The following is a 21,548-nucleotide window of genomic DNA, read 5'->3' on the forward strand; positions in this document are numbered from 1 at the left end:
TTAAAAGACAGGTGTAACACAGGTAAGCTTCTTGCAACCATTTTGGCAGCATGTCTACTTGACCCACACAAGCTCTTGGTCCAGTGCCAGGTCAACCTGGCGCTGGTCCAGGCAAATGGTGAGCCAGGGAGAGAGCATCTCCATCTGGGGCACAAACCCTGATATTTTGAGTAGAAAAAAAGAGTAAAGGGAGTGTGCAGAGTGGAAGCAGAGAGATAAACATATCTCCACAGTAGGATCACCCGCTGCCCCTCAATTGGTTTCACCAACAGGAGAGCTGCCTGCCTGAGTGGATCGCAGGAGATCAAGTGGATCTCAGGGGACCTTGGAAGATCACCTGCAAACCCCACCCCCACGCACACACTGGTCTCTCCAACTCTGTGACTTTGGGATCAGAAGACTTCAGTTTAAGTCCCACTTCTTCCTCTTCTGAACTATGTGATCTGGGGCTTGAAATTTCCCTCATCTTTTCTTGTTAAATGGGATCATGCTGCTGACATCATGGGGATAGTTCTGAAAGCAATGGAGGCCATAGATATATATTCTTCTCCCAGCAATGCCAAAGTCCTTTGAAATAATAATAATAATGAGTAATTATGATAGTTAACACATCTCCCTCCACCAGAGGGTCGAATAAAGGCAAGGTGGGTGGGAAAGGGGCTGGACCTGGATGAGGTCAATCACTGGTTACCTCTGAGGAAGAAGGAGACCTATTTGGAAGAGAGACTGTGTGTGACTCCACTCTGGAACTGATGTAACTTTCTGCTGGTGAAATTCTGTTCTAGAAAGTGAAACTACAACAATCAGTCCTAGTTGTTCCTTTCTTTAATACAGTTGACAGCACATTTATAAAAGTCAGGAGCCAGTGGAGCTAAAACTATGTGCTTCTCAACAATTTGCCTTGTCCTCTGGTGTTTAAAGCACATTACCTGCATAATCAACATAGTCCTCAAAATTAATCAAATCTGGGGATTTCTTAATGCAGACACCATCATCCTTTTTTACAAAAAAGGAATCTGTGCTTCCAAGAGATGAAATGACTTGCCCAAGTTAGTTACTTAAACCAATCTCTTTTCATTAATAAGAAGTAATTATCACATGGCTGGATTTAGAAAAGGCAGGGGAACCAGGGACCAAATTGCCAATATCTGTTGGATCAGAGAAAAAGCAAGGGTATTCCAGAAAAACATCTGCTTCATTGACTATACCAAAGCCTTTACTTGTGTGGAACACAACAAACTGGAAAATTCTTAAAGAGATGGCAATACCAGAACATCTTACCTGCCTCCTGAGAAATATATACCCACATCAAGAAGCAACAGTTAGAACCGGATATGAAACAACAGACTGGTTAAAAATTGGGAAAGGAGTATGTCAAGGCTGTATATTGTTACCCTGTTTATTTAATTTATATGCAGAGGACATCATGTGGAATGCCAGGCTGGATGAATCACAAGATAGCCTCAAAATTGCTGGGATAAATATCAACAACCTCAGATATGCAGATGACACCGCCCTAATGGCAGAAAGTGAGGAGGAACTAAAGAGCCTCTTGATGAAGGTGAAAGAGAAGAGTGCAAAAGTTGGCTTAAAACTCAACATTCAGAAAACTAAGATCATGGCATCCAGCTCCATCAGTTCAGTTCAGTCACTCAGTTGTGTCCGACTCTTTGTGACCCCATGGACTGCAGCACGCCAGGCCTCCCAGTCCATCACCAACTCCCAGAGTGCCGGGGACCAGCCTCGGCTGATCCAGGGTATTCGAAGGAGAGACGGCGTAGGCGAAGATCAGGAAACAATTGCTTAATTAAACGTTAATTAAGGATATAAAGAGTAATGGAATAAGGATAGCTCAGTAAGGAAATTCAGTGGAGAAAAGAGGCTGAAATAAGGATAGCTCAGTGAGGAAATTCAGTGGAGAAAAGAGGCTGAATAATTCAGCCAGAAGGTAAGAGAAAGAACGACATGGTGAGACCAAGTTTCGGTGAACAAGGCCCGCACTTTATTTTCCAAAGTAGTTTTTATACCTTAAGTTATGCACAGAGGATAATGGGGGAAGGGGTAGAGTCTTGCAGCAAACCAGGCTTTCTTCCTGAAAACTTATCATATGCAAAAGCTTAGGTGATTTGCATCATCTTCTGGCCCGGAGGCCTGTTAACAATTTAAGACCCTTTCTTCAGAAAACTTATTTTTCTCTAAAGGTGATTGGTCAGGAGCCACCCTCCAAAAGCATTAGATAAAGTTGCATTCCTACAGAGCAAAGGTGTGGTGGGCTATAACAAGAAAAAGAATTAACTCAAGGGTCCCAGGTTACAAACATTAAAGCTACTACTTACACCAATTATATTAATCAATACACTGCCAGGGACACAGCAGGTAAGGGATATGGAAACTTAGCAGCAAACATTGGCCCAACAAGTGAAAATCCCTTCACCAATACAATTTCTAATCAATCTTTTAACTTACTCAAAAGAATCTGTGTTTAGACAGTTCAGAACATCTCCTGCCTCTCACAGTTGGGAGGCTCTGAACAATCACATGTGGCCGGAAAAACCTATTCAGGCAGGCTAGACGATTTCCAAAGGAGTTTGTAGGTTAAACACTGTCACACCCAGGAATTATTAACTGGAACTGTAAGCTAACTTTTTTCAGAGAGTTAGTGGGGGACAGCCCTCCATAAAGTCAGAGGTGTAGGTGAAAGCACAAAGCAGAAAGTAGGCAGACTCTGGTTTTGGGGGTAGATTGCTCGAGAATTTCCAGGGAGACTCCTGAGGCTTGATCCTGCCTTTGCGTATGCTGAGCCTCCTTCCTCATGACCTTTGCCAGGGGCGGAGCTCGCTCCCCGCACCAGAGCTTACTCAAACTCACATCCCTTGATTCGGTGATACCATCCAACCATCTCATCCTCTGTCATCCCCTTCTCCTCCCACCTTCAATCTTTCCCAGCATCAGGGTCTTTCCCAAGGAGTCAGCTCTTCACATCAGGTGGCCAAAGTATCCAGTTCCATCACTTCATGGCAAATAGATGGAGAAACAATGGAAACAGTGACTGTAGCCATGAAATTAAGACACATGCTCCTTGGAAAAAAGCTATGACAAACCTAGACAGTGTATTAAAAAGCAGAGACATTACTATGCCAACAAAGTTCCGTATAGTCAAAACTATGGTTTTTCAGTCGTCAGGTATGGACACAAGAGTTGGACCATAAAGAAGGCTGAGTGTGGAAGAATTAATGCTTTCAAACTGTGGTGCTGGAGAAGCTTCTTGAGAGTCCCTTGGACAGCAAGATCAAACCAGTCAGTCCTAAAGGAAGTCAACCCTGTATATCCACATTGGGCAGGGCAATTTTCCAGTCCCAGTGAATGCTGACACTATCCTTATATTCCACAATCAATCTGAATTGTCTTCCCTCCCTGCTAATATGTCTGCACCAACCATAGTTCCTATGCCCAACAGACTGACAGCCACAGCAATGAAGTGGATCACTCTGTATCTTGCATAAAGAATAAACCCCGAAAGAGCCATCAACACAGGAATCCCAAAGCAATACAAAAAAGCAAATACTCTTGATCATCTTCATCATATACTCCTCTATCACCTGTTGATCCTGGGTCCAGAAAATACTTGCTACAGTGCCGGGGACCAGCCCTGGCTAATCCAGGGTATTCAAAGCGGAGACGGCGTCGGCGACCTATTTATTTAAATATTTTATCAAAGATATAAAGAGTAATAGGATGAGGATAGCTCAGTAGGAAAATTTAGTGGAGAAAAGAGGCTGAGTAGCTTGGTTTACGCGGGAGACCAATAAAACCTCAAGACAAGAAGTTTGCACCACTTATGTAGGCCGCAGGCGTCCTTCCGTTCTCCCGAAGGAGAGGAGACACTGAGGCCTCCCAGGTCGGATCTTAGAAGCCCAGGCATAATTAGCAAGCATGGCGGGTTCCGCGCTCCAGATGGAGACTCAGCCAGAATTTGAAAGAGAGAGCGACATGAGGAGACCAAGTTTCAGTGAACAAGGCCCGCACTTTATTTTCCAAAGTAGTTTTTATACCTTAAGTTGTGCATAGAGGATAATGGGGGAAGGGTGGAGTCATGCAAGGACAGCAGTTCCTGGTCCTAATCGAAGCCAGGCTTTCAAACTTATCATATGCAAAAGTTCAGGTGAATTACATCATCTTCTGGCCAGGAGGCCTGTTAACATTTTAAGAAACTTATCTTTCTCTAAAGGTGATTATTCCAAAGTCAGGCACCAGCCTCCAAAGAAGCATTGGACAAAGCTGCATTCCTATAGTGCAAAAGTGAGGTGGGCTCAATCAAGAAAAGAATTAACTCAAGGGTCCAAGGTTACAAACATTGAGGCTACTACTTACATTTCTATACACCCATTATATCAATCAATACACTGCCAAGGACACAGTAGGTAAGGAGTATGGAGACTTAGCAGCAAACATTGGCCCAATAAGTGAAAAAACCTTTCACCCATACAATTTCTAATCAATCTTTTAACTACTCAAAGGAATCTGTGTTTAGAACATCTCCTGCCTCTCACAGTTGGGAGGCTCTGAACAATCACATGTGGCCAGAAAAACCTATTCAGGCAGGCTAGAGGATTTCCAAAGGAGTTTGTAGGTTGAAACACTGTCACACCCAGGAATTATTAACTGGAGCTGTAAGCCAACTCTTTTTTCAGAGAGAGGTAGTGGGGGACAGCCCCCCGTAAAGTCAGAGGTGTAGGTGAAAGCACAAAGCAGAAAGTAGGCAGACTCTGGTTTTGGGGGTAGATACTCGAGAATTTCCAGGGGGACTCCTGAGGCTCGATCCCGCCTTTGCGTATGCCGAGCCTCCTTCCTCATGACCTTAGGATTTTCCAGGTGAAAATACTGGAGTGGGTTGTCATTTCCTTCTACAGGGAACCTTCCCCACCCAGAGATGAAACCTGCATCTCCTGCTTGAAGGCAGATTCTTTTTACCACTGAGCCACCTGGACACTAGTTAGAGTCGTGTACTGGTATGCTCTGACAATCAGGTAATTAGCCTCTACATCTGCTAGTCCAAGCAGGATGCACTTCCACCATTACTTTTTCAAGATGTATAAAAAGATTATCACTGATTGAAATGCCAGCATCACTGTATAAATTAGAAACAGCAAGCAATAGTTGATAAAGCTCTGAAGCACGGGGGTATTCACTTTGTATCTTTCTGCCAAATACTGGCTGGTGATGGCTACCCCACATATACACAAGGACAACATTTGACCTAAGGCAACTGTTTTCAAAATATTCCTATTCTCTTTGGACACAGGTCAGAGAAACAGGTCAGAGTCCTGCAGCCAGGGGAAGAGTTTGTCCTTGATCCAGAGCAGCAGGCAGGTGGATCCCTGAGCTTGTGGCTGCGGGCCGCCAGGTCCCGCCAGCGGCGAGGCAGTCTCCATGGGAGCCCCACGGTCTCTGGCGCCTGGAACCCCTAGAAATGCCAGATCCCAGAAGACGGGAGTTCACTCAAACTCACGTCCATCGGGTCCCTCTAGCTCCTCTCAAATTCGGATTCTTATGAAGTCCTGCAAAGGCTCCTCACGACCTGCCCCCGTGGCCTCTCTGCCTCATCCCCTTCCACTCCCCTCCCCTCACCCACTCAGCTCCAGCCACCCTGGTTCTGGTTGCTGCTCAAACACACCAGGCTCATTTTTGGCAGCCTCTGCTCAAGGCCTCTTTATTCCGGAGTGTTTCCCTGACCCTCTAAGCTTCCTGAATCCCCATCACTCTCTTTCTTCACAACACTCATCACCATCTGGCATAGGATTTTCCCATCTTCATTGTCTGTCAGCCTCTTAGATAGCATATTATTTTACTGTGTTTTGTTTACAGCTGTTCCCCTACACCAAGAAATATGCCTTCTGGGGCAAAATCATAAATATTTGATAAATATTTGTCAGATAAATTAATCTCCCATGTCATTCTCATGCCAAGTGCAGAGTCACTGAAGAGACTGGATATAATAAAATTCCTGTTAGTCTATTTGATGATGAGGCCTGTTTATGTAATTTTGAGTCTCCTGTAACATCCTATATCTGATAGGAAAATGAAATAATAGTCTGACAGGACAAGAAAGGGAAATGCCTTGAGTCTTAACTCGTACTGTACCAGCCTAAAAAGAACCGTCTGGTGTCTTGAGCAAACTCAGGGAAGTACTGCATTTCCTGCTCTGCCTGCAGTTGCCTTTGGAAGGAAGACACTCAACTGTCACTCAACATTCTGATAAATTTTGTAATGGAGAAATGTTATCATATTTGGCAGATAAATTGTTTTAGAGAGGTGGTGAGGAAATGAAGAAAGGCTAGTCTTTTGGACTAAGACATTTAGGTGGAAAATGGACATCACTGACCACAAATGTGCAAACTTTTATACTCATGACTGGTAATCCTTTCAAAAATCTCCGATCACAAGGTCCTACAGTCCCACTGTTCAGCTGAGGAAAGTGTAGATGACTTATCCTGGGACACACAGCATGTAGGTGGTAGAATCAGACAAGACTCCTGTCACAACCCATTTAATCAAGTACCTGATTCTGCCAGATATTCTGAAAACACAGAGAACTGGGAAGGGGTTCCCTGGTGGCTCAGATGGTAAAGTGTCTGCTTGCAATGTGGGAGACCTGGGTTTGGTCCCTGAGTCAGGAAGATCCCCTGGAGAAGGAAATGGCAAGCCACTCTAGTACTCTTGCCTGGAAAATCCCATGGACAGAGGAGCCTGGTAGGCTACAGTCCATGGGGTCGCAAAGAGTTGTACACAACTGAGCAACATCACTTTCTTTCTTGCTGGGTGCTTGGGCCCACATAATTTTAGTCCCAGAGCCCTGACCCTCACACAAGACACAAATGGGAGAGAAGAGTGAGTCTGGGTGTTTTTCCAGACTTGAAATATGCAGGGTCTCTGCCAACAAGCAACTGAATCCCCAACACCCACTGAAATTCCAGGAATCAATTCACTTCTGACACTAAATCCATAGAAGTAGTCTAGAAGCCATAGGTGAGGGCTCAGTCCCTGAGGACTGCCCATACTTTCAAGTGTTGATCACAAATCCTGCAGTCACTCACAGCTGTGAACAACTGGCTGTGAACTCAGAGGTTCCATGACCAAACTCCCATGTTCAGTTACTTATTAGAGCCACTCACAGAACTCAGGAAAGCCTTTTACTTACTGTCCCTAGTTATGTTAAATCATAAAACTCAGAGATAGCCAAATGGAGAAGAAGCGTAGGGTAACTGGGGGAGTTGGGAGTGCCAAGCCTCCATACTCTCTCAGGACTCTCCCCCCTCACAATCCCTTGAGGTTATCACCTCCTCGAAAGCTCTCTGAACCCAAAGTTTATGAGTTTTAATTGAGGGTTGGAAGTAGGCAAGTTGACAGAATCATTGGCCATTGGTGATTGAACTCAATATCAGTACCTTCTCTTCTCTCTGGGGAGAGGTTTATCGTTCTCTCTAATCACCTGATGGCATGTTTTGGAGTCCATTCCTATCCAGACACTATCTAAGGTCCTATCTTTTACTTGTCTCATGACTTACAGATATTCAGTAAATTCCAAAAGTCTCAGGAGACCTGGGGCCTAAACACAGACAAGGATCAATTATGGATCCTGTTATGACATGACAGTGAGGGTCAGGGTCAAGGTAGGGATCAGGAATAGGGTCTCAGAGATGAGGGCCCTTATCTTGTAGAATCAGGTGGAATACTTTTTTTTTTTCAAGCCGAACACATAATTATACCTTTTGAGAATCACAAATGTCCCTGGAGGAAAAACTGCCCAATTTATTAGGATAAATTCAGAAAGGGTTTGCTGTACGCATCCCACTCCTACTCCCCATCCCCTTCTATGGATTCCCCTCAACCCTGTTACCCCACCTGTGGAGGAGAGGTGATCCAGGACTTAACCTGGGCCCAGATGCAGGTTTCAGCCCCTGGGGGTGAGGCCTACAGAGAGGCAGAATCTGGCTCATCTTGGTGGCCTTGCAGGAGGACTTCTGAGGAAAGCTGGGGGCTGGCTGAGCTTTCCATAGCCCAGCTGTGTGATGGGATCAGGTGAGGAGCAGGGGAGAGGAGAAGGAAAGAGCTGAGCTAGTCTTCTTCATGCTTAACCTCCCTGCCTAATCAGTCTTCCTACTTCTGCCTGCTGGGGCCAAGGGCCCAGTAACAACACTGCTCAGACTTGACTGTGCCTATGACTCCTGTGGAAAAACAGATTGCAATTCCCCAGGTGGAGTTTTGTCCAATATGGTCACTCAGGGAGCATCCCAGGACCTAGAGTAATGCATGGCATGTTATGAGTGGTCAGTGAGTGGCGAGACCAAATCAAAGGACAGGATCAGCGGTGTGTTAGCTCAGGTCCTTTTTTTTTTAAATATAAATTTATTTATTTTAATTGGAGGCTAATTACTTTATAATATTATATTGGTTTTTTCAGCTTCCTGAAGGTGTCTTTACATCCTGACATCAACACCTTAACCCCACCTACTTCACAAGTGTGATGTGTCAGGCTTCCTGGAACCATTGCGGCAGCATCTCTACTGGACAGACACCAGCTCTTTACCTGGCAATGGTCCAGGCAGATGGTGAGCCAGAGGAAGAGAATCTCCATCTGGGGCACAAACCCTGATATTCTGGGTAGAAAAAAAAGAGTAAAAGGAGAAGGCAGGAGGGAAACAGATAGACAAACATGTCTCCACAGTACGCTCACCCACCGCCCCTTGACTGGTTTCACCAACAGGAGAGCTGCCTGCCTGAGTGGATCTCAGGGACCTTGGAAGGTCACCTGCACCCCAACTCCGGTCTCTCCATGGTTTTGGAATCACAGGACCTCAGTCTGAGTCCCACTTCTGCATTTCCGTAACTATGTGACCTGGGACCACAAATTACCCATGTCTTCACTTGCTACATGCAATTGTGCTGCTCACATTGTGGGGTTCTTATGAAAGCATTCAAGGCCATAGACATATATTTTTCTCCCTGCCAAGTATAAGTCTTTTGAAATAATAATGGTGAGTAATTATGAGAGCTAACACTTTACTCCTTTGACCAAAGGGTCAAATAATGGCAAGGTGGAGTAGGAAGGAGGTTGGACCTGGGTGAGGTCAATCACTGAAGCAAGAGGGCTTTCAGTTACCTCTAAGGAAGAAGGAGACCTGTTTGGAAGAGCAACTGTGACTCCACTCTGGCACTGGGGGACCTTTCTGACGGTGAACTTCAAGAAGCTGGCACTACGACAGTCAATGCTATTTGTTCCTTTCTACAGCTGACAGCACTTTTAAGAGCACTCCAGAGCCAAGGAAATGAAAACTGTGTGCTTCAAGACAATTTGCTTTGGTCTGTGGTGTTCAAAGTACCTTAGCAGTATAATCAACATGGTTCTCAAAAGGACTCAAATCTGGGGATTTCTTAATGCAGACATGATCATCCTCTTCTCATTAAAAAAGAATCTGTGGCTCAGGGCAAAAAAATGACTTGCCCAAGACTACATGGCAGCACAGTAAGTTAAAAATGCCAATCTCTTTTCTTTAATACTGAATCATATTCTGTTACAGTTATGAATTAATAATTTTAATAAAAATTTGATTCTGTATATATTCATAGTATTAGTATTACTACACTCATATCTTAACTTTATTAATATGTTACTCTTATCAATAGTTGCACCAAAGATTTAACATATATCATATCTTTTCTCTTCTGATCACAATATTATGAGATTGATAGATGAAGCAAAAGGCAACCTCTGAGTTGCAAGGCCTGACCTGGCACCACAGTGGGGCTTCTGTTCTCCTGCTCAACATCAACATTTCACAGAACCTCAATATCAGACAAGTTCATTCTGTGTGTGTGAAAGATCAAAACAAGAATAGGACATTCAGTAATTACGTTTGAACACAGATACAACAAGTTACATTATACAAACCACCAAAATGACCACACATCCCCTTGTCTTGAGTGACTGCTACATCTTGACCAAGTACAGCTCTCACTTCTATCGAGACTTCCCATTATAGAGTTAACATTAAGGTATCCAGTGTGAAGAACAGCCCACTTCCTAACACTATCCACCCAGAGCAGATGAAACCCTCACCAAAATCACCTAACACGGCCCATCTACTAGAAGATCTTTCTAACTTCTCTTAATACATTGTATTGTTTTCCAAGGAGATTCCTGTTCCTTACTGCAGTGAGCGATAAACCCAACTAGTTCAACTAAGAATGGAGGTGTTTCTAGCAGTCTCCAATGAGATATTAACAAGTATAAGCATTATCCTTATTTTATAACCAAAGAAAGGAAAGCTCAGAGATGTTGAGAAATTTGCCCAACACTGGAAGAAAATAAGTAACAGAACCAGCATCCTCTGTGTTCTTGTTTTTTATAATACTGTGCTTACAGTGGTCCCCATGCCTCACTTTCCCCATCTGTCATGAAAAAGATGTTTTCCTAAAGTACCTCCATCCTACATCTTCCCTGAGACAGGAGCAGGAAAATATCATCAAAGTGGCTTTAGCTGAGAGAGTGGGGACCTGCCACGTTAAGAAGCAAATATAGCACTTAATGTCATCTCCATGCCTCCATTTCCACTCTTGAAGGACACTTAGAATGGTTAATAGAATAATTCAGGCAAAATATTAATACAGAGCTTGGGGCACTAAAGGGTAGTTGCCCTTGTTTAATTGAAGTAAAAAGCCCCATGTGACCTCAGGAAATCAGATTCTTAGAAAAGTGGACAACTAAGCCTTCTGCCAATTCTCCTTCTGAGAGCCCAGGAGAACAACCTCCCCACCCACCCCCCCAATTTGAATTGAACTTAGACGTAAGGAACCAAAGCTTTCATATTGAGGTGTCTGTGTCCCAGGTTTTTGTGTAGCTCAGAGTGGCTATTAAAAGGTCGATGATGCTATAATGGGTTTGCTTCCTATAACTGGTAGGGCACACTCTGTGATGAAGAAAGGGGAAATGCCCACTGCTCTGCAAAACAGTGAGAAGGAGCACCATTTCCATGAAGCCTATGGGTTAAACAGAAGATATTAAGAAGAGGTGGCAAGAATACACAGAACTAATCGAAAAAGATCTTTATGACCCAGATAACAATGATGGTGTGATCACTCACCTAGAGCCAGACATCCTGGAATGTGAAGTCAAGTGGGCCTTAGGATTCACTATGAACAAAGCTAGTGGAGGTGATAGAATTCCAGTTCAGCTGTTTCAAATCCTAAAAGATGATGCTGTGAAAGTGCTGCAGTCAATATGCCGACAAATTTGGAAAACTCAGCAGTGGCCACAGTACTGGAAAAGGTCAGTTTTAATTTCAATCCCAAAGAAAGGCAATGCCAAAGAATGCTCAAACTACTGCACAATTGCACTCATCTCACATGCTAGTAAAGTAATGCTCAAAATTCTCCAAGACAGGCCTCAACAGTACATGAACCATGAACTTACAGATATTCAAGCTGGATTTAGAAAAGGCAGAGGAACCAGAGATCAAATTGCCAACATCTGCTGGATCATCGAAAAAGGAAGAGAGATCCAGAAAAATGTCTACTTTTGCTTTATTGACTACACCAAAGTCTTTGACTGTGTGGATCACAACAAACTGTGGAAAATTCTTAAAGAAATGGCAATACCAGAACACTTGACCTGCCTCCTGTGAAAACTGTATGCAGGTCAAGAAGCAACAGTTAGAACTGGACATGGAACAACAGACTGGTTCCAAATCGGGAAAGGAGTACATCAGGGCTGTATATTGTCACCCTGCTTATTTAACTTATATGCAGAGTACATCATGCAAAATGCCAGGCTGGATGAAGCGCAAGCTGGAATCAAGATTGTTGGGAGAAATATCAATAACCTAGATATGGAGATGACACCACCCTTATGGCAGAAAGCAAAGAAGAACTAAAGAGCTTCTTGATGAAAGTGAAAGACAAAAGTGAAAAAGTTGGCTTAAAACTCAACATTCAGAAAACTAAGATCATGGCATCTGGTCCCATCACTTCATGGCAAATAGATAGGAAAAAAATGGAAACAGTGACAGACTTTATTCTTTTGGGCTCCAAAATCACCGCAGATGGTGACTGCAGTCATGAAATTAAAAGATGCTTGCTTCTTGGAAGAAAAGCTATGACCAATCTAGACAGCATCTTAAAAGGCAGAGACATTACTTTCTCAATAAAGATCTGTCTAGTCAAGGCTATGGTTTTTCCAGTAGTCATGTATGGATGTGAGACTTGGAGGACTATAAGGAAAGCTGAGCACTTAAGAATTGATGCTTTTGAACTGCAGTGTTGGAGAAGATTCTTGAGAGTCCCTTGGACTGCAAGGAGATCAAACCAGTCCATCCTAAAGGAAATCAGTCCTGAATATTCATTGGAAGGACTGATGCTAAAGCTGAAACTCCAGTACTTTGGCTACCTATGCGAAGAACTGACCCATTGGAAAAGACCCTGATGCTGGGAAAGATTGAAAGTGGGAGGAGAAGGGGATGACAGGATGAGATGGTTGGGTGGCATCACTGACACAATGGACATGAGTTTGAGTAGGCTCCGGGAGTTGGTGATGGACAGGGAAGCCTGGCATGCTGCAGTCCGTGGGGTCACAAAGAGTTGGACATGACTGAGCGGCTGAACTGAACTGAACTATTGCTTAAGGTTTGTAGTTGCAAACAACAGACTCCACACCTGTCAGTTTGATTTTGAATATGCATTTATTGAAATATAAGCCACGAGGTTTGAAGCTGCAGAAAGAGAAACTGCAACATCATTGTTGGGGGAAAGAGCTTGTTGTTTATTGCAAAGACTTCTCTCATTACTGATGCTGAGACTGGATGCCAGAAATACCACCCTGGCCAGCCACAAGGAGAGCAGTTAAGGTGTGGAGAGGGATAAAGGTGAAGATGTCATGAGGATGTGGGTTAAGACAAGAATCCTGGTGTCAAACCACAGGCTCTATAGTTGCCTGGGTCGGGAGGAATGCGCTTCCTCATTCCTTCCTTCCTTCCTCAAAGAATTAAAAACTGTCTCCTTGGTGCCAGAAACTGTGTTAAGTGCTCAGGATAAAGGGAAGACTGTATCTCATGAATCTTAGAGCCAACTGGGTGAGAAAGAAGTAAGGCATGTAGACCCATGGAGGAAAGGAAACAGGCAGGTTCTGCTGAGGAGGGTAGGGGACAAAAGAACTACGAGGAAACTGAACTGTTTCAGAAGCAGCCACAGCTCAGTGCTGCAGGGATCCATCTCAGACTTGAGTTTCTGGGGACCACTCTTCACATGTCCTCTGCAAAAAGAAAGGAACTTGCTGAGTGCCATCATTGTAGCCCAGACCTGGACACCGTTCATCATGACAGAGCCTAGACTTTCCAAAAAATATGGAATTATAGTCCCCATGACCCAATGGACAATAAGACAGAGATGAGTTTTCCAGGCCTGAAGGTGCTCAGGAACACTGCAGACCTTCCCTGGAGGATGGCTGATCAGTGTTTCCACCTGAGAAGAGGAGCATGTGATCAGGCTCAGATGATCACAAAGAGGCATCTGGGGTTGACCTTCTGCCATTCCCTCCCTGGAGAACTCGCTCAGTGCGTGGTTTCACAGGACACTGCAGCCTCTTCTGTCACCAGCGAGGAGGAAGACACTGTGCAGAGTGAATGGTGTGTGGCCCCCTGAGCTCCACCTCTTTCCCCAGCCCTTCCCCTCCTCCTGTGCCCTGGCTCCTGTCTTACCACGGGGACCCTGCCCCTTGACCGCAGGTCTTAATGCAGTCCTCTTCAGTGAGGAAGTTGTTCTTCTTTCCATTACAGCCACCGTATATAAAGTGCTCACAGTGCCCAGTCTTGGCATTGTAAAAGTATCTGATCTCCGGAGTAATGCAGGGACCTGAGAATTTATGCTCCAGGCAGAAAGCAGGCCTAGAAGTTGCTGAAATGGGAGGGGCAATGAGTCAGTTATGAGGATGGTCATCACAGCTTGGTCTACAAGGTCAACAACTGAAAGCACCTGTTTGTTTGCAGTAGAGAATGTGGGCTGCAGAAGATGGTCACATTGAAAAGCTCATTTGTAAACCTCCTTTCTGGAACATAATTATGAATGTTGCTAAGCATGACACAATATATTAATTATGTACAAATTTGTATCTCCTCATGAAGTATTTGAAGAAAAATTGGTACAATGCCTTTGATTAGATTTGGACTATAAAGAAAGTTAAAAGCCAAAGAGTTGATGTCTTTGAATTGTGGTGTTAGAGAAGACTCTTGAGAGTCCCTTGGACTACAAGGAGATCAAACCAGTCAATACTAAAGGAAATCAGTTCTGAACATTCATTGGGAGGACTGATGCTGAAGCTGAAACTCCAATACTGTGGCCACCTGATGTGAAGAACCGACTCTTTGGAAAAGACCCTGATGCTGGGAAAGATTGAAGGCGGGAGGAGAAGGGGACGACAGAGGATGAGATGGTTGGATGGCATCACCAACACAATGGACATGAGTGTGAGTAGGCTCCGGGAGTTGGTGATGGACAGGGAAGCCTGGCAGGCTGCAGTCCATGGGGTCAAAAAGAGTTGGACACAACTGAGCGACTGAACTGAACTGAACTGAACAAAGACTTCTATAGGACTTACCTGTGGTCCAGTGGTTAAGAATCTGCCTTCCAATACAGGAGTCTTGGGTTCGGTCCCTTTTTAAGGGACTGAGGTCCTACATGCCTTGGAAAAACTAAGCTGCTGGACCACAACTACTGAGCTTTTGGCCCGAAACTAAGATACAACATGTCAAATGAATATATAAATGCTCAATAAAACACACACACACACACACACACAACTCTACAACAACCGAGAGATATCACAGGTCAAAAAATATTCCTTATGTATCAATAATTACTGGGTCTAGATACCTGGGTTTTATAATACTATTCTCTGTGCATATGTGGATGGTAAAAGCTTTCCACCGTCGATTTTAAAAAATGTGAAGGAATCATGCTTTAGTGGGAAAAAAGGCATGAAGAAAACATACCAGTGTGTTTACTTCTGATACCTCAGGTTGCTGCTGCTGCTGCTAAGTTGCTTCAGTCGTGTCCGACTCTGTGCAACCCCGTGGACTGCAGCCCACCAGGCTCCCCCGTCCCTGGGATTCTCCAGGCAAGAACACTGGAGTGGGTTGCCATTTCCTTCTCCAATGCATGAAAGTGAAAAGTGAAAGTGAAGTCGCTCAGTCCTATCCGACTTTTCGCGACCCCATGGACTGCAGCCTACCAGGCTCCTCCGTCCATGGGGTTTTCCAGGCAAGAGTACTGGAGTGGGGTGCCATCGCCTTCTCCAGATACCCTAGAGGACTGTATAAATTGAATGTTGATACTATTAATACGTTGAATACTGTGATCAGAAAAAGAAATATAGGGGTTTTTTTTTTTTTTCTTTTCATCCTTTTCCTGACGCTGAGTTCCTAAAAATCTCGGTATTTCTTATGTGAGAAGAACAATAAAAGTGTCTTCTGGTCGGAGATTTTGGAAAGACCCTTGTAAGCCCAGATTGGATTGCACAGGAAAGGACTGCCTTTCCTTCTTACCCTCCTGTCCTCCCCTGTGGTCTTCTATTCTCCATCTCCTCGCCTTTCCTCAGCCTCAGGGAGGGTAATGGAGCTGTCTGTGGAACAATCTCCAATGGCTAATGATTTAATGCATCATGACTAGGTAATGAAGCCTCCATAGAGGCCTCAACAGAGCAAGACATTCATGTTATTCAAGAGGATTGAAATCGACCCAGGGAACAACATAGATGCACACTTCATCATGGCTCACTTGACCACTGCTGGAGCCTGCTCACTGGGCCTCTGTCTCTGCCCTTTGCCCCCTAGCGGGCACTCTCTGTACTGCAGCCTCAGGGATCCTGTCTGTATTCAGTCCTATCCCATTGTTCCTATGACCAGTCCCTCAGTGACTACTCTTTGCTCCGAGAGTCAAATTCTGATTCTTATAAAGTCCTACAAAGTTCTTCATGACCTGCCCCCGTGGCCTCTTGGCCTCATTCCCTTCCACTCCCTTCCCCTCCCCTCCATCCATTCATCTTCAACCACCCTGGTCCAAGTTGTCGTTCAAACACAACAGCCACATTTCTTCTGCAGCCTCTGCTCAAACCTTCCTTATCACAGAAGGTGTCCTTGACCCTGCAGAGAAAAAGCACAGCATCTTTCCTCCGAATCACTCTCTAACTTCAAAAAACTTCTAACCTACCATGGGATTTCTTGCCTTTGCTACTGTTTGTCTCCCTCCTAGAAAGCAAGCTACTTGCCACATTTTTTTCACAACCCAAGAACAGTGCTTTATAGGGACTTACAAACTCCCATTTTCATTCTCTCCACAAGTGCAAGGTCATTAAATAGAATGGGTATAATTGAATTCCTTTTAGTAAAAAAATCACCTTGATCATATAGCACATCAACATCATAGTCAATCTCCCTCTAACATTCAAACTCCCTCTAACATTCAGTCTCCTGACAGGATAATAAAATAATGTGTCCAGGTGATCACTAACCCAGCAATCTCTCTGAACCCAAATAAATATGAGTTTTTATGGATGTTTTCAATAAATAATCATAACGATTGAATTAGCGGCCATTGCTGGTGGATCTCAATCTCAAGAGCCTGCCCCTCTCCCCAGAGGTGCTAGTAAGAAAGTGGTGAATTTCCAACCTCTAAATGGGTGTTTGAGTTTTGGGGGAGACCTGCCTTTTCCTAAAGGTTTTCCAGATCATTTTGCATGATCTGGATGCATGATCTGGTGGTGTATCTACTACCACTAACCAATTCCCCAAACACCCACTTGGTGTCCCCCATCAATTGACATCTGAGATGAAATCCATGCAGTTTAATGCAGCTCCCACAGGTTGAGGGCTCAGTACTGTCCTCATTTTAGTGCCAGCCACGTGGTCCAAATTTACTTATGCCTGTGACCAAATGGCTAAAATGTGGATGTCCCATTATCCCTCCATATTCAATAAACCAGTGGAACTGGTGACCAAACTTAGGAAAATCCTTACTTACTAGTCTCAGATTAATATACATGAAAATTCACGAACAGTGAAATGGAGATCTGTAGGGCAAAGCAGGAATGGAGGTGTGTGGAACTTCCATTCCCTAGTGGAGCACAGTACCCTCACATTACATCATTGCATTCCCACCTGGAATACTCTCTGATCCAAATAATTGTGAATTTATATTGACGTTTCAAGAAATAGGCTTATTAGTTGAATCATTGGCCACTGGTGACTGCTCTCACTCTCAGTGACCTTCCCTCTCCCCAGAGGTGCAGAAAGTACAAACCCTTATTCTCTTCTTGGAGTACTGCTGTTGGGAGCTCCTTTACTGAACGTTTCTCCAGTTGCTTTCCAGAAACCATCACAAGACCTGTTAAAGAGAATAAATTTCAAAAGTTTCAGGAGTCCTGGTCCATGAAACAGATCAAACATGGTTAAGAAAATAACAGTCAAAAGAGGACAAGGGAAAGGGCCTGGAGACTGGTAATATTATGTCAGCCTTGGTCCCACAGCCTACCACACAAGAGCTGTGTTTCTTCATTTCCCTGCAGTTACTCTCCTCCACGCTCCACATTTTCTGACTAGTTTTAATAATAGAGGAAAAATCATTATTTGATTAAGAAATATTTCACTACTCACCTCTCCCCAAGCCTCATGTGAGCCCTCATATCACAAGAGAAGGTGAGTCTGGGTTTTTTCCTGACATGAAATACATGGTTTCTCCACCAACACCATCCAATTCCCAACACCCAACGGGAGAACCACAGCTAATTGACTTCTGATACCAAATCTGTGGGGTTAGTGTCGATGCCACGGGTTGAGGCATCCAGACTGTCCTCTCTTCAGATGCCAGCCAAGTGGTCTCAAGTCACTCATGCTTCTGACCAAGTGATTAAAAGTGAGAGTTTCCATGACCCCAGCTCCATACTCAAAAATTCAATAGAACTGTCGACCAAACTCATGAAAACCCTTACTTACAGTTCTCAGATTAATATACACAATAAAACTCAGTAACAGTGAAATGGAGGAGATATGTAGGGCAAAGGGGGAGTGAAGGTGCTTGGAGTGTCCGTGCCCTGGTGAGCACAGCACCCTCACAACACCACCATTAGTTCCCACCACAAAAGCTATCTGAATGACAGTATTTATGGATTTTTATTGATGGTTGACTAAATAGGCATATTGATTAAATCATCAGCCAGTGTTGATTGGTCTCAATCTCTGTGCTTTCCTCTCTCCCCAGAGGTGCAGAAAGTTCAAAGCTTTAAGTCTGTTATTGAAGATTCTCTTAGTCAACCCTTTTAGTATACTGAATTTCAATTCTTTAACAGTCTTGTGGTCTATGAAAGACAAAAATTCCGAAATTGCCTGGAATCTTGGGCCATGAACCAGGACAAGAATCAAATATGGATAATAATATGATAATCAAAAGAGGACAAGGGTAACGGTCTGGCAACTTTGCTAATACTGTATCAGCCTTGGGCCCACGAGCCAACCAACACAGAATTGTGTTTCTTGCTTTCCTTGTAGTTGCTCTGCTCAGTAGTTCCAGGTCTTTCTCAGTAATTTTTATAATAGAGGGATAACCATTATTTGACACACACACATATATATGCTTTCTTGCCCCAAGCAAGTAGGTAGACAAATCTTTTCAAGTGAACATATTTTGGTGGAAAATGACCAAAATTGGCCAAGAAATGTGAATAAACTCTTTATAATTGTGACTGGCAATATGTTCAAAGAACCCATGTTACAGGTACCTGCTGCTCAGATGAGGAAACTGTAGATGACTTCTCCTAGGCCACAGGGCACGTGGGTGGCAGGTTTCAGACAAGATATTGCCCTGACACAACCCATTTGATATACATGTGTATTTAATTTTAAGATATTTCTTCATGAGAATCCTAATGGGAATGGAGTTAAAGATTTGCAACTTCAGAGTTCCCTGATGTCCAGTAGTTAAGAATCAGCCTGCCCTCGCAAGGGACATGGGTTCTATCATTGGTTTGGGAAGAGTCCGCATGCCTAGGGGCGACTAAGCAGGTGAACCGCAACTACTGAACTCGGATGCCTAGAGCCCCTGCTCTGCAACAAGAGAAGCCACCCCATGGAGAAGCCTACACATCGCGACCAGAGAGTAGAGCCCGGAAGCAGAGAATGTCCTCGTGCAACAAGGAAGAACAATACAGCCAAAACAAACAAAAGCCCCATCCAACACGGCAGCAAACATTCCAAGAGGTTGGCAGAATCCACCCCACCCCTTCCAAGAACTCCCCTCATTCCCCTCCAGTCTACAGAGGAAAGGTGATCCTACCTTGGTCCTGGGTATTCTGTTCATACACCGGGGTGCTGTCCACCAGGATAACCAGGAGGAAGAGAAGGGCTGTGGAGAGGCAGAGCCGGCTCATCTTCATGGCCTTGCAGGAGGGCTCCTGTGGATGCTGGGGATGGACTTGGCTTTTAATATCCTGGCTGAGAGGTTGCATCAGGCGATGAAGAAGGGAGTGAGACAGGGGAGGAGCTGGGTCAGTCCTGTTTATTGTGAAATTCCCCCACCTAACCATGCCTCTTGCTTCTGTCTGCAGGGGATCAAATGTCTAGTAACAGCAGTTCTCAGACTTGACAATGCCTGTGCATCTTGTGTAAACACAGATTGTGATCAGACAGATGGAGTTTTGTTCAATATGGTCACTCAGGGAGCATCTGAGCACCTAGAGCAGTGTATAACACATGATGGATGGTCAGTGAGTAGATGAGAACAAGTCAAAGATGTATAGGTGATTGGCAGTGTGTGAGCCCAGGTCCTCCTTTCCATCCTCCTGTAGGTGTCATCACATCTGGGCCTCAATGCCCTGACGCCCCTCACCTGGCTCAGAAGACAGGTGTGACACGGGTCACCTTCCTGCAACCATTGCCACAGCTTCTGCACTGGATGGACATCTGCACTTCACGAGGGACTGGTCCAGGCAGGAACCTAACTGGGGAAGGTGGTGTCCTCCTGGGTTGTAACCCTGTTTACTGCTTCACATAAGGAATAAGGGGAGGGGCGGGCAGAGGGGAAGCAGAGAGCTGAACTAATCTCCACAGCATGACCACCTGCCGTCCTCACCTGGTTTCACAAACAGGAGAGCTGTCTGCCCGAGTGGACCTCAGGAGACCATGGAAGTTTGCCTGAAGCCACCCCCGAATGCCACTCCAGTCCTCTCTCCCAGTGGTTTTGGGGTCATAGGACCTCAGTTTCGGTATCAGTTCTGCCTTTTCCTATCTTTGTACCTGAGGATATAAACCCCCTAGAGCCCTGTGTTTTCAGGTGTCACGTGAGATCAGTGCTGCCCACACCATGGGGTTGCTATGGAAGCAACAGACACAACAAACATGTACCTTCTCCCTGAGAAGTCAGAATCCTTTGTAATGTTAATAACAACAGCATTCAAACCCTGAATATTCATTGCAAGGACTGATGCTAAAGCTGAAGCTCCAATACTTTGGGCACCTGATGCAAAGAGCCGACTCATTGGAAAAGACCCTGATGCTGGGAAAGACTGAAGGCGGGAGGAGAAGGGGGCAACAGAGGATGAGATGGTTGGATGGCATCACCAACTCAATGGACATGAGTTTGAGCAAACTCTGGGAGATGGTGAAGGAGAAGAAAGCCTGGCGTGCTGCAGTCCATGGGCTCACAAAGAGTCAGACACGACTGAGTTACTGAACTACAGCAAATGAGTACAAATCACAATCCATAAATCAAGTGCATGATTCTGCCAGGAATTCTGAAAATGCAGAGAACTGGGAAGGGGTTTTGAGTGCTCTGCCCCACATAATACAGTCCCATGGCCCTGATCCTCATACCAGACACAAATGATAGAGAAGAGTGAGTCCGAGTGTTGTCCCCAACTCCAAACAAGTGAGGTCTCTGCCAACAGCAACCAGTTTCCCAGCATCCACTGCCCATCTCAGAAGTCAATTCACTTCTGACACTAAATCCATAGAGGTAGCATAGAAACCACAAGGTGTGGGCTGGGTCCCTGAGGACTGCCCATACTCTCAAGTGTTGATCACAAGTCCTGCAGTCACTCACACCTGTGACCAACTGGCTATTAACTCAAAGGTTCCATAACCCACCTCCCATGTTCAATAACTTATTAGAACTACTCCCAGAACTCAGGAAAGCCCTTTACTTACTGCTGCAAGTTATTATAAAGCATAAAACTCAGGGACAGCCAAACGGAGAAGCATAGGGTAAATGGGGAGCTGGGGCTGCCGAACCTCCAAGCCCTCTTGGGACTCTCCCTGCTCTCAGTCTCTTGATGTTATCACCTCCCCTGATGCTCTCTAAACACAATGTTTATGGATTTTAATTGAGGGTTGGAGGAAGGCAAGTTGATAGATCATTGGCTATTGGTGATTGAATTCAGTATAGTACCCTCTTCTGTCCTCAGAGGAACGGAGGGTTGACAGTTCTAATCTTCTAAGCACCTGATGGAACGTTCT

General features: G+C 44.7%; 1 protein-coding gene across 1 annotated transcript; it reads right to left on the bottom strand.

Moving 5' to 3' along the window:
• Positions 1–12,291: 12,291 nt before the first annotated feature.
• On the bottom strand, positions 12,292–19,603 carry LOC133259794 (spleen trypsin inhibitor I-like). The gene is made up of 4 exons (XM_061437735.1): positions 19,372–19,603; positions 17,344–17,427; positions 13,749–13,944; positions 12,292–13,303 (listed from the first exon to the last, which is right to left on the bottom strand). Coding segments are annotated over exons 1-4 (453 nt in total). The 5' UTR covers positions 19,544–19,603; the 3' UTR covers positions 12,292–13,302.
• Positions 19,604–21,548: the final 1,945 nt, after the last annotated feature.

The sequence above is a fragment of the Bos javanicus genome, chromosome 13, assembly GCF_032452875.1.
Source record: "Bos javanicus breed banteng chromosome 13, ARS-OSU_banteng_1.0, whole genome shotgun sequence".
NCBI classification, from domain to species: Eukaryota; Metazoa; Chordata; class Mammalia; order Artiodactyla; family Bovidae; genus Bos; species Bos javanicus.

Bases quoted from the DNA above. Each gene is read 5' to 3' on its own strand.
- LOC133259794 (XM_061437735.1), bottom strand. From the start codon at position 19,543: ATGCAACCTCTCAGCCAGGATATTAAAAGCCAAGTCCATCCCCAGCAT. The intron at 17,428-19,371 runs GTAGGATCACCT...TCTCTTTAACAG, and splicing joins ACAGAATACCCAGGACCAAG to GTCTTGTGATGGTTTCTGGA. The intron at 13,945-17,343 runs GTTTGTACTTTC...CTCCCATTTCAG, and splicing joins ACTCCAAGAAGAGAATAAGG to CAACTTCTAGGCCTGCTTTC.